This window comes from Mchenga conophoros, linkage group LG6, assembly GCF_057382185.1.
Source record: "Mchenga conophoros isolate Kocher_MC1m ecotype Shallow Benthic linkage group LG6, M_conophoros_male_GT1.1, whole genome shotgun sequence".
In the NCBI taxonomy this organism is placed as follows: Eukaryota; Metazoa; Chordata; class Actinopteri; order Cichliformes; family Cichlidae; genus Mchenga; species Mchenga conophoros.
The window spans coordinates 23,363,023-23,378,640 of NC_140531.1; the positions used below are offsets into that span (position 1 = coordinate 23,363,023).

The 15,618-nt window shown below is 42.2% G+C and overlaps 1 protein-coding gene across 11 annotated transcripts in view; it reads right to left on the reverse strand.

The window, feature by feature from the left end:
* The window catches only part of rbm47 (RNA binding motif protein 47), a 39,288-nt gene that overhangs the window by 7,934 nt on the left and 15,736 nt on the right, over nucleotides 1–15,618 (reverse strand). For 6 of the 11 annotated variants that reach the window (XM_085276867.1, XM_085276864.1, XM_085276857.1 and 3 more), the window contains 3 exons: nucleotides 1,912–2,766; nucleotides 1,499–1,829; nucleotides 386–409 (listed from right to left, as the gene is read on the reverse strand). In XM_085276867.1, coding sequence (XP_085132993.1) covers nucleotides 386–409; nucleotides 1,499–1,829; nucleotides 1,912–2,736 — 1,180 coding nt within the window. In that variant the 5' untranslated portion in view covers nucleotides 2,737–2,766. Of the gene's footprint in view, nucleotides 1–385; nucleotides 410–1,498; nucleotides 1,830–1,911; nucleotides 2,767–7,112; nucleotides 7,193–12,300; nucleotides 12,492–15,618 lie in introns of those variants that run through there. The other 5 variants (XM_085276868.1, XM_085276866.1, XM_085276865.1 and 2 more) reach the window with 3 other exon arrangements.

Here is a 15,618-nt window from a genome sequence, read left to right on the forward strand (position 1 = left end):
CAGCAGGGGCAATTTTGGCAAGATGAGTTTTGAAAGTTTCTCAAGACATCAGAACTTGCACACGACTAATTTAACTCATATTTTAGCTAATATTCTGCACATAGAGAAATATTGCTACTGAATTTTTGCTCCGACTTGGAGGTGTTTGGGTTTAGTGTGGCCTCTGTCTCTTATATTAGGTCTATTATGTAACTCCATAATGTTGTCGACTTGTATTCCAAGAGTTTTGCCACTTGGTGGTGAGCTCTCTAATAACCCAGCATGAAATGGGAGGTGACAGCACAGCAGGAAAAAGATGGTGTTAGAAAATGTATAGTTTGTCACATGGCAAGAAGGCTCATTGTTCATCAGAGTAACAAGTAGGAATAAGGATGTGAGAGATTACCATTGTTCTGTATCATTGGGGATCCTTTGGAGAGAAAACCAAAACACAATGATTGCTCAAAGTTAGATTTTCCTGTTATCACCCAAGACCATATTTAAAATCAATCATTAAAGGTGATGGGATTAGCATTCATTGATCCATCAGCTGGTTTTGTATTTCCCTTTTACAACACCAGTTCCAAAAGAAAGTTGGGACGCTGTGTGAAATGTAAATTAAAACAGAAGGCAAAGATATGCAAATCTCACAAACACATGTTTTATTCAAAGCTTAGAACAAAGAAAATGTACGAAAACTTCAAACTAAGGAAATGTATTTAAAGAAAGAATCTGATCACGTTGAATTTAATGGCAGCATCGCTTCTCAAAAAGTTGTGACAGGCCCATGTTCACCACTGTAGTATCCATTACGCTCTGAACAACACTCCGTAAACTTCTGGGAACTGAAAAAGACCTGAGAATTTCGATTCCCCTAACCACAGAACAGTTTTCTGTTCTGTCTCAATCCATTTTTAAATGAGTCTTAATCCAACAACAATTCACATAAGGCTTTAACCTGAATTTGTAGATGGTGCATTGAACTGTGTTCACAGACTGTGATTTCTGGAAGTCTTCCTGAGCACATGCAGTGATTTCCATGACAGAATAACGCCTGTAGCGCCGCCGGAGGGCCCAAAGATCACGCCTTCATTCAAAATGAGCTAATTTTTGTCTTTAAAGAAAAAGGTCTTAGTTAAACATTTGATATGCTTCTTCCGATGTCTTCCATTGTGACTAAAATATGGGTTTGTCAGATTTGTAAATCATTGCGTTCTTTTTTTTTATTCACATTTTACACAGTGTCCCAACTTGTTTGGAATTGTGGTTGTAACATAAAAGTGATTTTAAGCCACAAACCCTCATCAAGTTAAAGATTTCTTTAAAATTTCTCATCAAATGAATCTTTAAATGATCATATTGTCCTTTTGAACGTCTGAAAATTTCTTACAGTAAATACTGTTTTCATATCACGAGATCCTAAAATGTTTTGGAGCTTTGGCTCCAACCAAGAGGGTTTTTCATGAAACACTGAATTTTGCAACAGATTATTACTGATTGAAAAAAAAATCATTCTAACCTTTGACGAAGTACTCTCTGTTGGGTCCAATGAGGGTGTTGTAAGGATAACCATAGTATGCCAATGTGTAGGGATCACACTGATAAACGTAGTTCTGCTGAGTAGCCTCTGAAGTGGCAGGAGCTCCCCCCTTTGAAGCCTTCTGGCGTGAGTACTGCTCTTTATCGACAGGTTTGGCGAGTGTCACCTCGATGCAGGACCCTTCTACCTCTGTGCCATTGAGGTTGTCCATAGCCAACACAGCATCATCCCGGGAGGTAAAGTGGACAAAGGCGTAGTCACGGATTTTCTTTACACGCTCTACACATCCAGGGTTAAACTGGCTGAAAATCTAAAGACAAAGGATGGGAGAAATTAAAATCGTGTCAGAAATGTTTTGCATGCTCGAACCCAAATAGCCAGTCGGTCCTCACCTGTCTGATCGTCTCTTCGCTGGTTTCCATCATTAGATTCCTGACATACAAGATCTTCACTGTTTCCATCACGTCTTCGTCTACATCAATCTCTGGCTCTGCCCAGTCCACTGCAATCTGGTGGCCCCACAGCTGAATGCGTCCAGGCATCAGCTTCCTACGAGCCATGGCTGCTGCACGATGTGACTCATACTCTACGAAGGCAAAGCCACGGTTCTTCATCTTGTCTGCAGCGCTGGCATAAACTATCACATCTAATACGCCTTCTGTCACCTTGGACACCTCTTCCAGGATCTCCTCACGTTTCTTGGTCTTGGGAATGCCACCAATGAAAAGACGGCAGTTGTCCACTGAGGAGCAGACACCCAGCAGCCGCCCAGGCCGCACTTCATAGTTATTCAGCTCCCGCACGGCTCTCTTGGCCTCGTGTTTCTCTGTGTACATTACAAAAGCGTACCCTCGATTTTTCCCATCAAAGTCCATCATCAGGCGCATCTCATAGATGCGTCCTACGGACTCAAACACTGGGACCAACTCATCTTCATAAACATCCCGCGGAATCTTTCCGACAAAGATCTCACAGCCTCGAGGAGGAGATGCACCATTCCAACCGGGAGGGGGACCGTACTTTCGCTGACCATTTTCCTGGACCATACTGTAGCCAGTACGCTCCATCAGGGCCACCAGTGAGGCCTCATTAGGTGCACCAGCAACACCCTCAGGGATGTTGAGCTGTCCATGGTGAGAGTGATGGGCACCAGAGGATTTGGAGGGGGCAACGTTGTTACTCATGGTCGAAGAAGAAGCAGGATCTTCAGCTGTCATTCTGACAAAACCATCCAATCAGATCAGGGCCTGAAGGAGGATAAGAGAGAGATCTGTCAAATTATACTGAATTAAATGGCTGCTGTAAAGACAGAGAAAAAAAATACAGCGGGAAGAAAATAGGCTGATGATCAGAAGACATCATTTAAACAACAGTGACTGATTGCTGACTTTGAGCACAATTTGCATGCATGCAAGATTACCTGACTAAAACAAACCAGCACACATTACGAGGCCTGAACACCACAGTGGAAATACAGCATCCATAAATCCTCAGGGCGCCTTCCCCTATCAGTGGTTTTACAACCTTGTTTTGTTGAGTAACTCAGATCGCTTGCTGACCTCTGACCCCTATCAGACAGATTGAAGGGCTGTAAACCCTGAAACCTCCAGCTCAAGGTTCACCAAGTATGACTAGGTCACATGCTCAGTGCATGTGTGTTTGTGGTGCGCTTGTGTGTAAAAAGTCAGCGAGGACTTAAGCTATATAAGGAATTTTGTGTAACATAAACCCTGTTATGTGACAAAAGGCTGCACACATTCATCTTTGCTACACACAAGCCTCCTGTGTGCACGCTCACCACGTGGCGGTGTTGGATTTTCCATCTCCTTATCAATATGAATGCCATACAGAGTGTGGGTGCAGCTATTAGTGTGTGCACATGTGTGTTTCAGTGTGTCCTCATTAAGTAGTGCAGCCCTAAAAAAGGAACAGAGAACAATCAGAAATCGGCTTCCCGAACATAAACCTCTTACTCTGTTATTTTCCAACACAGCCGGCATTCAGAATGGAAAAATCCACAGGTTTTTAAATCCCCCAAATCATGCTGCATAAAATAGTAAGCAACCAATCAGAACAGACTATAACACTAATTTGATGTGACTCGGTATCATGTAAAAACATATAGGCCAAAAAAACAAATACTCGCTACTTAGGCTTTGCTTGGGTTTCTTTGTGCAGCACAAGATTGCCTGGACTAGGATGGAGATAGGTGAGGCAGTCAACAAAGGCAAAACACTAAAAAGCCAAGCAACCATGGTAACCTGCACACTGATCTGACCTGACCCAACATCCCACTCTCCTACAAACAAACCTGTTCACATGTCACTTTGTCCAAGGCTGAATGAGGGGCTTAGAATGACTAGTTCAAACATGGATGATAGTACAAAAAAGGAAGGAAGCTTTAAATGTCTTTTTTAAACAAAGCACAAACTCCCAAACGGTTAGGAAAAGGAAAAGGAAATCACCAAGTGTGGGGAAAAAAAAAAATTTCCTCCTTTATCTTTTGCCAGTAGTTCACCACTGGTTGCTGAATCCCAACGAAGGTCAAGATGACATTCATTTATATCTGCTTTTCCAAAATAGTTTTCCAAGAATGGGTCATGGACCTGTTCTTGGGTAAAACTAAGGACAATGTGTGTATTCTAGCTCAGGAAGCAAAACCTTTGAGCATTTAACTGGCCTGCCTATCAGCACACGGGTCTTACTAAGAAATCATGCTGAAGCCTTCCGGGTTGTATCCACAGGTTCAAATTTTTCTGCGGTGCGTGGATTGTCTGAGGTTAATGTTAGAATTCGTATGTCGTGCAAATTCAATGGAAGGTTTCTAGGAGCTGTTGTTGTTGGGAGGTGCTTTTTAAACTAGGCTGCCAAACAGACACTGTCACCTTCAAACTAACTCATACTTGGAAGTATGTCTCTGCTTCCAGTTTGAGACACACTTTTTCAAGTTTTCCTACCACTCAGCTAGCAGCTCTTTGGGGTTGGGGTCCTCTATGCAAAAACTACAAGTAGCTGCAATCTGCTAAAGACCAAAGCAATCACAACTAGGTTTTTTGGTGCAGCACCATGTTTTTGACCAGTATGACTTACTGACAGCTAACAGCCACTCACCGTGTGGGGAATACACATTTTTCCAAGTTTGACCAAGTTGTAACACATCAAATGTGGCGAACAACTGTCCAGCAATGTATGTGTGACCTCAGTAAGACCCCTCTATAGGCTAATGTTAGTCTATAGAAGACAACTTTTTTGTTTAAATATATTTTTTCCTGTGAAGATCAACAGGAAAGCAGAGGGAAAAAGGGCCACGGGTCAGACCCGAACTCCAGCCAGCCGCTTTCAGTATTGTGGCATATGGTTGCCTGCTCATCCAACTGAGCTAAACTGGCACCCGTATCAAAGGCAACCCTAACCCTTCACCTTAAGAAATAAAATCTTCTGCCAGTTGTAGACAAATTATTTTTTTAAGAAAAAAGGGGGATATAAAAATTAATCAGAAAGATGCCTTGTGGGTACATTACACCTGTGTTAATGTACGAAAAATAAAAGTGTCCTAAAATAGTTGCACATATCAGTACATATTTTATGAGGTGGTGAAAACTTGTGATAGTGTATTTTATATGCTTGGACACACTAACCACTACCTTACAGCTTCCTTTGCATGTAGTCTTGTGTTTTTAATCAGTGCAAAGTAATTATAAGGAGACGACAGACGTAAAATCACCCTCGGTAAATATGATTATTGATGGAATGTTCCTTTATGACAAAAAACCCCTAAATGTCTTACATGGTTTGTTGCACTTTATCAGTATTTTTTGTCACTTCACGTCCCTTTTTAGGGCTGCCACTGAAAACATTTATGAAAGTAGTTTGTTTTGGCATGCAAACAAACTATGCAGCGTATTCGTCATCTCTGCAGCTCATGACATTTTAATCTCTTCTATTTTTTTGCTTCAGTGTGGTTTTCTTTGTCTGCCCTCCCTCTGTTCCTTCTACCGTGTGAAGTGCTAACATGACTCGACCTCATATCAGCCTTATCTTACCAGGCTGATGACAAAAGGAGGACAATATTCACACTGGGAGTTCTGCTGGATGATAAAATGAAGCTTTGTAACACAGTGAGCTTGACACTTTGTGCACTGAAGCAGTTAGTATTAAAAAAACAACAAATTTAAATCATTCTTCCTGCTTTTCACCACTTCCTAGACATTCCTAACTTCCTCAGTGCTGACCGTGTCAGGAGTGAAGTGAAACTCTGTTGTAAAAATATGAGAATAATTTGCGTGAATTTGAGATCCTTTGTGTAGCACATGTACAACACAGCGTATTAAATGACAAAAAGCAGCTTGGGGAACATCTTCAGCATTCAATCCTGCATGTGTATAAGTGACAGAGAAAGGCAGAGTGGGGAGGAGGAGGAAACCTGAGGCTGAAACAGGTAGATAATTAACCAAGGTGAACACAAATCACAGCCTTTATTCACAGAGAGCATAAAGATTTACAGATGGTGTCTCATCCAGTAAAGACAAGGAGTTTGAAAAGTTATGACCACTTAGGTGTGGCTCACGTCTTCAGATTTGAGCCTCTTTGTTGGGGCATAACAGGAACAGCTAGTTACTTCGTTAAAAATAATCTACCTTGACATTAAGAGCTCAGAGTTCGCCTGGTCAAAGGTTACGAACTCAGAGCGGCGCAAGATAGAACGACTGGCAAGCGAACAAGCGAAGGAAGTTCAAGAGCGGGAATTTGTTTAGTTAACAGAGCCGAGCTATTCCCGTGAGATTGCTTGCTACGTTACGTTTATGATTGATAGAAGCACCTGATTCTCTGCATATTAACAGCGTGTTACTGGGGACTGAGTTGTTTTATGAGCGGACAGAGAGGCTTTTACAGAGTTCTTCAGGTCGTCATAAACACAGATTGACTTGCAAAATCCATCTTTTTTCTCAAAAGAGCAAGTGAGCATATAACATTATGAATCTGTAGTCAGCTATGAAAAGGAAGGATATTGTATTATTTATGACTTTAGGATTTCTCTTATCAGAGGAATATGCATGTACAGAGGTCTGTACAGCGAGCCAGAGCACTGATGAAATAGGCCTAAGAAGGCTGCCATCTTTAGCCACACACTCATGTAGACACGTGGAGGAAATTGATTCACAGTCCCCCCAGCAGCCCCCTAACAACAGCGTCGCAAGGCAGCAGAACAGGATCGTGGAAGCACCAACGTTTAAATAAGCCTGAGTCCTGCTGCTTTATACATGCAACACAAACACCAGCCAGATAACAACAGATGTGGTCTGTTAAGGTAAGTTTGAGGTAAGTCCTAAATAACTCAAATACTATTTAAACCATCCTTCAAAGACAGGTCCGTAGAGATAACTGCAACAACAATAATCAACGCATAGTCTCAAGTCACAAAAAGTTGTCATTCAAGGACAGCGAGCGCCTATCCAATCAAAGGGAGCTAGAGATACGGGGAAGTGAGAGTAAAACAGAGTAGAAATCTTGAGAAAGATCGTAGCAGAGGGATGGTGGTGGAAAAGAGAAGAGGAAGTAGAAGCAGAGAGTGGTCAGAGAGGAGGATATCTACCCCTGTTGCTTCACAGCGCTCCGCTGCTTGGCCGCCTGCTCTGGGAGTGTTAGTCCACCTCCATGAGAGACAGGTACAGCAGGGCACTGAGCACAGAGTCCAGCCTCCTCTACACTAAGACACACACACACACACACACTGACCCAAAGCTGCAAGCATGAGAGCTGATGAGGGTGGAGCTAAAACAGGTACTTGAGTTTGTGTGTATCTGTGTGTACATGTGGATGAATCTCATCTTTACTTTTACTGTTATTTCATACACACACAAGCACGTTAACAAAATTTACTCATACATAGAGCAGTATTTATATTTCACACACATATACTGACACTGTGGAAAATATAATTGATGCTGTAATCTCCTTTTCAGACTTTCCATGTACAAATGACATGATTGAACCAGTAATTTTAATTTATCTGCTTACTTAAAGACAAATAAACTGTCAGTGTTCACCAGCCAAGAGAAGCATGCCACTAAGTGACATTACAACCAAGGCCTCGGTCACCCAGACCTAGAGACCTGTTTGCAACCACCTGGCAACCATTGGTCACTAGGGAAAAATATATTGCTAAACCGGTTGGCAAGTGGTTGCTGCCAATCGTCAGGTGAAAGTGGTCACAAAGAGGTGCACAGTCCTGCTCCAAAGCCTCTTTGTGATTGCTCTGGTTACTAGCAGATGGCATGAAAAATGCCAACTTCTCTGCAAACAGTCGCTGACTGTGGCAAAACTGAAAGGTGCTGATGGTTTCACTACCACTCACTGAGTACTTGGCTGGTGTTTACTTGGAAGGCGCCGGCTTGTTTGAAAAATCTGCTAGTGATCACCAAAGCAATCACAAGGAGCTTTTAGGTGGAGCTCCCTCTGCACGATCAAGCTTTCCAGCATCCATTCACCCAGCTGTCCGGGAATATGCAACCCATTTTCTAGCACTTCCTTTAGTGAAAGATAGTGGTTTAGTTCAACAGAAAGAAAAACATTCTTACATATATCCAAGCAGACCTAACAGAGTACTTCTGCACTACTTTTACCTTTATAGTACTTTTACTGCATTTAGGAATACAGCTATATGTTTTCACTGATCCAACGCAGCTGTAGAAAAAAAAACACAAGTCAACAAGTCTTTGTTCCCTGACAAGTGAAAGCAGGTAATGCAGAGAGGAGTATGATGGGAAATTGAGTTTTAATGGGTTTTGAGGGTTTTCTGCTTAGATTTGCAGAAAAGGGAAAAATGTTCAGGAAACGTTCAAACTGGGGTTTGAATACTTCCTCATGTTTGTGCTGCAGTGAAGGGACATCTGAAAATTCTGACTGGAAGCTACCGCTGGAGTGATTTCTGTCATATCAGCACAAAACTGTGACTGTATACAAGTGTGTGCGTGTGCATTCAGGCATTCACGTGTGTTTTTTTTGTACATAACAACGGTGAACGTGTTCCTAGCACAGCTTAACCTAAGCAAACAGCACACACCTACCTGGGCAGTCAAAAGAGCAGATCAAGATATGAGAGAGAGGACGGAGAAAAAAAGTCACACGCTTTCAGATTTTGTTCAAAACAAAGAAAAAAAACGTTCCCTGTGTCTTCTGAAAGGAGCGAGAAAAGAGAGTGTTTGGGGAGACATGAGAGTTACAGTCTGGTGAAAAGCACACTAAGTTTTAGTTGCTAGTGAAACCGACCTCACTCTTTAACGACTGAGTAAACAGGCAAGAAGACAGGGTGTGAAGTATAAAGGCCAAAGAATAATGGACGGACAAAGACTAAAGATTAAATGATAGTGAGATACAAACGGGCTTTTCTGTCTATGAATTTACTTTACAATCACATCAGAAAGAGCTCGCTCAGTACAAATGACACCAAAACAGTGTCTGTAAAGATACCCAGGTCAAAGTATGAATGTAAAGGTGTGTGTGTACATAAAGAAAAGAAGAAGTAGAAGGTGCGGGGGGCTGAGTGTAAAGTAAAACCGGGGTTTCTTCTAAGCCGAGGGGGGTCGGTCTAAATTAAATCATTAACTGTGACTCATTAGTGGGAGCCAATCAGAGCTCAGGCACGCCTCAGAGATTTCAGGTGTTCTGGTGACTGCACAGTTAATCGTTTAGGAGGTCAAGTCAACAGTTTATCGTTTAACTCCACGGGAAGAACTGAGAGACGGCCGAAAAACGCTGACTGTCTCCTCAATGATTGGACACGCTCACTAAATCATTATTCAGGCACCGTTCACACCACGCAGTCATTCGTGTGAGACGACATGTTTTGGAGCGCAGAAAACAATGATTTACAAAGAATTATGAAATAAATCTGCGATCCTGCATATTTTATGATAGTCAACGATTCCCGCGAAAAGCCAAATGACAGAATCATCCATCACATTTGTTTAGCTGCAGCTGATTTGGGAAAACAAATCTTTTGAAATTTGGATATTGCGACTTTGACTAAGAGAAAATTAAGTGAAAATAAATTCTTATGAGCGAAGAACGATCATTGCTGGACTTTCATGTTCATCTGCTGAGAGGACGTATGATCAGTTAAATACATGCATTCACTGATTGGTTTTTGATGTCAGACTAAACTGCTTTTTAAACGTAACACTGCATGGCTGAAACTGACGTTGTGTTTAAGTAAAGCAATTACTTAGAACTAAATCAATCACAGTAATCAGTGGAGAGAAAGAACTAATAGAGCTGTCTTAGACTTTGTAGGATATTTATGATAAGCTGGCTCCCTATTAAGGCCAGGATTAAAAGACACACACACACACAGGAATCTGTTACATAGGCAAAACAATGAATAAGCTGAAATAAAAATCAGCCATAAAACAGTCCTGGTAATCAGTATCTCAGCTAGAAAGGCTGACTGATTATTACATGCGCCGTCTATATAAGTAAATGAGTAGCGTGTCACAAGACCAGAGGTCCCGCTGTTCATTTCTGCGGAGTGATACGACCTGTAGGAGTGCACCACACTGTTTTCTTCCAGGAAAACAGTGTGGCCTGTCAGCCACAGAAACTGCTGTAGAAATACATTAAAAAAAAACGTTTCCTGGTGTGATTTTCATCACGTCAAACTGCTTCCAAGTTTCAGGTGGCTCTCACAACTCAACTCTCTCACAGATTTCAGCACACATATTGTTTTTAACTTTGACAAGGCCGAGCGGGATGGTGTCTTTTGATTAGAATGGCACCAAATACAAAGGAGGCATCGTGGTGTCTCTGGCCGCTGTACGGTGCATTATCTGAGCCACAGCACAGCACAGGGAAACAATCAACTTGACAAAAGAGAAGTGAGCACTGCGGCTGACCTCTTAAGACACATGATGTTCTCATGTTGACGCAGCTCAGCTGTCAACATGCTGACGCCAACAGGACGACAGAGAAACGAAGAAAAAAAAAAAAAACAGTCGTGAGGCTGAGACAAAGAAATCTGCATTATCTTAAAATGTTTATATTACATTAGCTAAACTCCTGAGAGGCTTTGCTTCTGTCCCTGCGTCCACTCCCTTATGCCTCCTTCTCCTCCTTCTCTGCACTTTTCCTTCCTCCCATCCATGTACCTGTCACCCTCATTCCTCTGGTTCACCCAAGCTCAAAGACGAGCAGCAGGGAGGGGGAGGAAGGAATGAAAGAGAGGAGGCAAGGAGATGCAGGAAAAAGGGGAAGATTAGAAGAAAAGGGAAGAGAGTCTGAGTGGGGATCTGAGGAGGAATAGACCAGATGGAGAAGAGCGAGGGAGGTTAACGAAAAAAGAGGGGGGGGGGGGCGCGAATGTGCAGGCCTCCCTCAGTGCTAGAAAGCCCTTCAAAGTGAAACTGGCCTGAAGAATTTCAGGTCAGACGGAGTGCGTAAGTGACCACCTCCAGCTCGGAGTAACTCCACTACAGAGGAAAGATTCCAGCTCATTTACTCCGAGAGCCCCCCTCCACCTCCAGGACCTTCACATTTGTCTCAAATGTCACTCAAAACAGCACGATTTGCGTCCAGCATGAGAATCTAACCCAACATAACAAAGATCCTCAAAGAAAAGCTAAGTCTTGTTATAAAGTATCACAATATACAGATCCTTCATACAGCAACAAAGTCATTACTAATCAGAAGAGCTGCTTTAGCACTCGCAGAAAGGAGCTTTGCCTCTTCAGACAAACACATTCCTCCGGCTAATCAGCTAGCCCGCTCAAGGCCATAGCAGACATTGTTTCAAGCAATTACTACTGATGCTGGCGGTGTCACACTCGTGACACGGGCTCCTTCAGAGTGTGTGTGAGTGTGTGTTTGAGGTTTAGCACAGGTATTTGGTCATGCTTGACACCGAGCAACATGACTTTATTTTGGGATTTTGTTTTTTTTCCCCAGTGTTTTTCCCATTCACACATACTTCACACACTTAAAAATGAGCTAATCTTCACGTACTCTTGGGCCTACCCAAACTCACCGAGAGAGTCAATTCTCCCACAACAGCACGCTTACAGAAGACGGAAACAACAGCGATGTCATTACAAACAGCTGTTTTTTTAGCTTTTCCATCACAAAGTGAACCCATTCATCAACCAAACTTCTGTTATTGTCATTTCTGGTAGTACTTTTAGCACAGAGTATACCCTCAGTGAATGAATGAAGCAGCATGTCTCTCTCTTATGCACACACACACACAAAGCAAACACCTCACCTCACTGGGGTAAAAGTCCACGCATTATATGATGAAGAACCCGGAAGTCTATGGGTAATAATACCAGCTTCTCTGTGTAGCCACTGAAGCATTTTTATCCCCCACCCTGAACACACACACACACACACACACAGTGGTGTGCCATGCCACTCCACTGGTTCCACTGGTTCCACTGTAGGGATACCTTGATCTCCATTCCAACCTCTGATTGGAATAAAGACAGCAAAGGCACTTAAACCAATCAGTTTGACTGTGATAAAGTGGTGAAACAGGCCCCTCTGGTAAAATGATCAAGCAAAACTTGACGGATTTCTATTTAAATCGAAACGCAAACAGCTGTCTAACCAGAAACGTCTCCATCAGAAGCTGTCCTGTTAGGAACGTCTTTGAGGCAAAGGCTTCTAGAAATTATTGAGGTCGTCTTTCATGAAGATACCCGTCTGTAACGAGCATGCTTTAAGGAGACTCAAGCAAATTAGATTTTTAAAACAGACAGAAACAACCTTGGGGGTCAGTTTTAAGATGTTACCTGTTTTCCAGACTCAGATGTTGTCGATCAGGCCGAGGAGATGCAGTCTGTGTTGACGGGGTATCTTTTCACACCTATCTAAAACTCTCTCCCTGCGTCCATTCACACTCCTTTGGTGTTGACAGGCTGCAGGAGTTTAGCCAGTCTCCTTGAGTGCCTGAGTCTGTGTGTTTGAGTGCCGAGGTAGGCAAAGGTGGTTTAGTGTTTACTCATTCTCAATGGCCAGAGGAGAGAGGTGGGGCCACTTAGGGCAGGTAACCCCCTCCCTCACCCACCTTTTCTCCCTCCTTCAATCTCTCGCTCTCTCTCTTGCTAAGCAGATAAGGAGTCAGAGGAAAGGGAATGCAAGGGATGAAAGGGCAAAGGGTGTGACTGACATCAGAGAAAAGTCATGAGCTTGCGTGGGATTCAGAACAATACACTCCTGATTACATTAAATGAATAAAACCAAAAAAACCTGACGTGGAGTAGAATGATGATCGAGGAAGTAATTACTGGAATTTGCAGGAAAATTTTCCAAATGCCAGCCTTTTTGTCTAAGAGGACAACAAACTTTCACAGTCCCAAAACAAAGCAATCAGCGAATGTTTATTCTACCTACAGACCTTTGTGAAACAGATAAACACACTCTAGCACTCACACAATAAAAGCTCTTCTTTCTTCTTGTTAGGCAACAAAAAACCAACAAAAGATCTCGCTGATCACATCAGCTCGTTCCAAAACCACAGATAGAAAATAAATATGTGAAATATATCAAAATCAGATGATGTTTAAACACCAGTTTTTAATAAATGTAACAGACTGGCAGAGCTAGAAACAACTAAAAAGTGAGGGAACGCCTCTCATTAAAAATAAAAACGTGAGGCTAGAGGCCTTTCTGTGGCTTTGTGAGCTAAATTTCTTTCACACGCTAACATATACTTTAGTGATTGACAGGTTTATTTTATTTTTAATTATCATTGCTAATTAAATGTTTACATTAAATGTAAATGTAATTAAATATCTCAACAAGCTAACTTTCAAGTTAAGCCAAGTTAAGCTATCAGAAGTTAAGCTAAATCATTTAAGCTAAGCTCAGCATGTTAGCTTGGACAAACAAGCTAACTTTGTTTATTTTAATCAGTCCTCACTATTGGGAGCAGTTAGCAGCAGTCACGGAGCTTCAGTCCAGTCTAGGGTTGCCAACTCCCTGAAAAATAAATAAGGGACACCTCGTGGCCAGGGCCGGGCGACCCAGTTGTCTTCACCCTTCCCAGTGTGGTGAATTTTCTAGCTCTTTTTTTGTGTGTGAAATTATTTTTTTAACCATTTGACTTGAAGTTGATTTAAGTAGATGTGTATTCTTTGTGATATAAACACATGTGAAACAAATGATCATTTAGCCATTTATTTTTAGCTCAAAATGACAACATTAACACATAAAACAGGTCTCCTTCTTAAACAGAAGCCTGTCATGCTTAACTTTTGAGAATATAAGTAAATCTTTCTTTAAAAGCACTCTGTCCTGCTTAACTTAAAATAATAGAAAACAATAGAAAGAAAAATATTCTTGTAACAGTGCACATTTAGTGCATTTAGTACAATTGGCTTCAGTTGAGGTATTATTTCAGCTTTTCTAATGCTAATCAGCTGCTCCTGTTTGTAAACCCGCTTGTTCCTATGATTACGCATCTTAACTCATCATCATTATTCATCTATGTATTACTTTTATGTATTAGTCATCTATTTGTTGTAATCATCTATCCTTGCAGTTGTTTATTACACAAAATAAATTATATTATCACACTTCTGGCCACATAGCGCTGATATTCACTGCACATGCCCATATTAACTTTTTCCAGCCAGGTGTTTTCCTTTTCCCATTCTTCCCTTTCTCTGAGGGGAACAAACATTGCTGCTCTAACGCTGGGCTCACACTGTGCGGTTTTAGGCCCATTTTGAGCCGATTTTTGAGTGATCGGACCGATTTTGGCCTTCATCGTGCGTCGTGTAGTATACGTGGGGTAACGAGAAGTGATTAACACCTCACGACCAGCTCCCGATCATCAATCGCTCGTGAGGGTGTCACCACAGCCGCTCACACTGCTCACGTGCAAACACGTAAACGTCGGTGAAAAAGACGGCGCAGCACGGCTGTGCAGCGTGTGATCTGGACACAAGCGATGGAGGCACAACTTGTAGAACTTTGGAAAGCTCATCCGAGCCTTTTCGATGTGGCATCACAAAATTATCACGACCACAACAACCGTGAAAATAGTTGGATTTACTCTGCTGCTCAATCACAGCTGCCTGATGAGTGTTTTTCATTAGCAATTTAGCAAAGTTGATGGTGGTGGTGTGTCTGTGTGATTGTAAGACGGAGAGAGAGAGAGCGCGACAGATTTTCTGTTATAACCTTCATTTTATGGAGGCACAGTGTGAGCACTCAGGTCGCATCAGAGCATCGGGCGGTATAGTGTGAGACCCTGCATCGTGACCTACCAACTTCTAACCCCTGCGAGTCAATCGTGCAGTTTGAGCAGGAGCTGAATAACGTGACTGAAAAAATCGCACAGTGTTTGCCCAGCTTTAGGTGTACTGTCGTCCGAGACTTGCACCGCCGTGTCGGCGTTTGTTCCCCTGTTGGCCATGCTTCTTGTTGTGGTCATCTGTTGTCTTCCGGTATTTTCTCCGTAAGCGACCTTTCCTCGACCAATGAGATGAGCGGTAATCTGAATTGTCATACTCGAATTGTCATAAGTGTGCTGTCAGCTCATTGGTCACAAAGCAGGAGAGGGGCTGGGAATTATGTTTTCAAACAAAGCGTTAATTCCATAAACATTTATAGACTACTTTTGATTCTCACTGTATTACGGGACAAAGTGCGTCCCTTATTAGCTCAATACGGGACGTGTACTTTTGTTTCTAAATACGGGACGATTCCGTATTTTAAGGGACGGTTGGCAACCCTAGTCCAGTCTCAAGGCGGTTTGTGGAAAATTCACCAAAAAATGTTTTTTGTGTGTGTGTTTTTGCGCCGGTAAAAACAAGTTTGCCATATTTTTCACCAGCTAGTAGAGCTATGTTTGTAATTTGTTGGACAAAGATACAGTTTCTGTGCACCTGACAGCTACTTCAGTCAATCAAGCTGTGAGTGGCATGCAGACCTTTAGCTAAGGGGTTTAACAGTGTTCCCTTTTTCTATATCTTCAGGCGTATTTCAGTCAAAGGTCTGTACAGATTATTAACCTAGTGCGGTACTGTAAATCAGAAGAGATTACTTTAGGCTGGAGGCATTTTCAGTTGTATTGAAAGACACAAACCCTTTGTCAAAGTGAT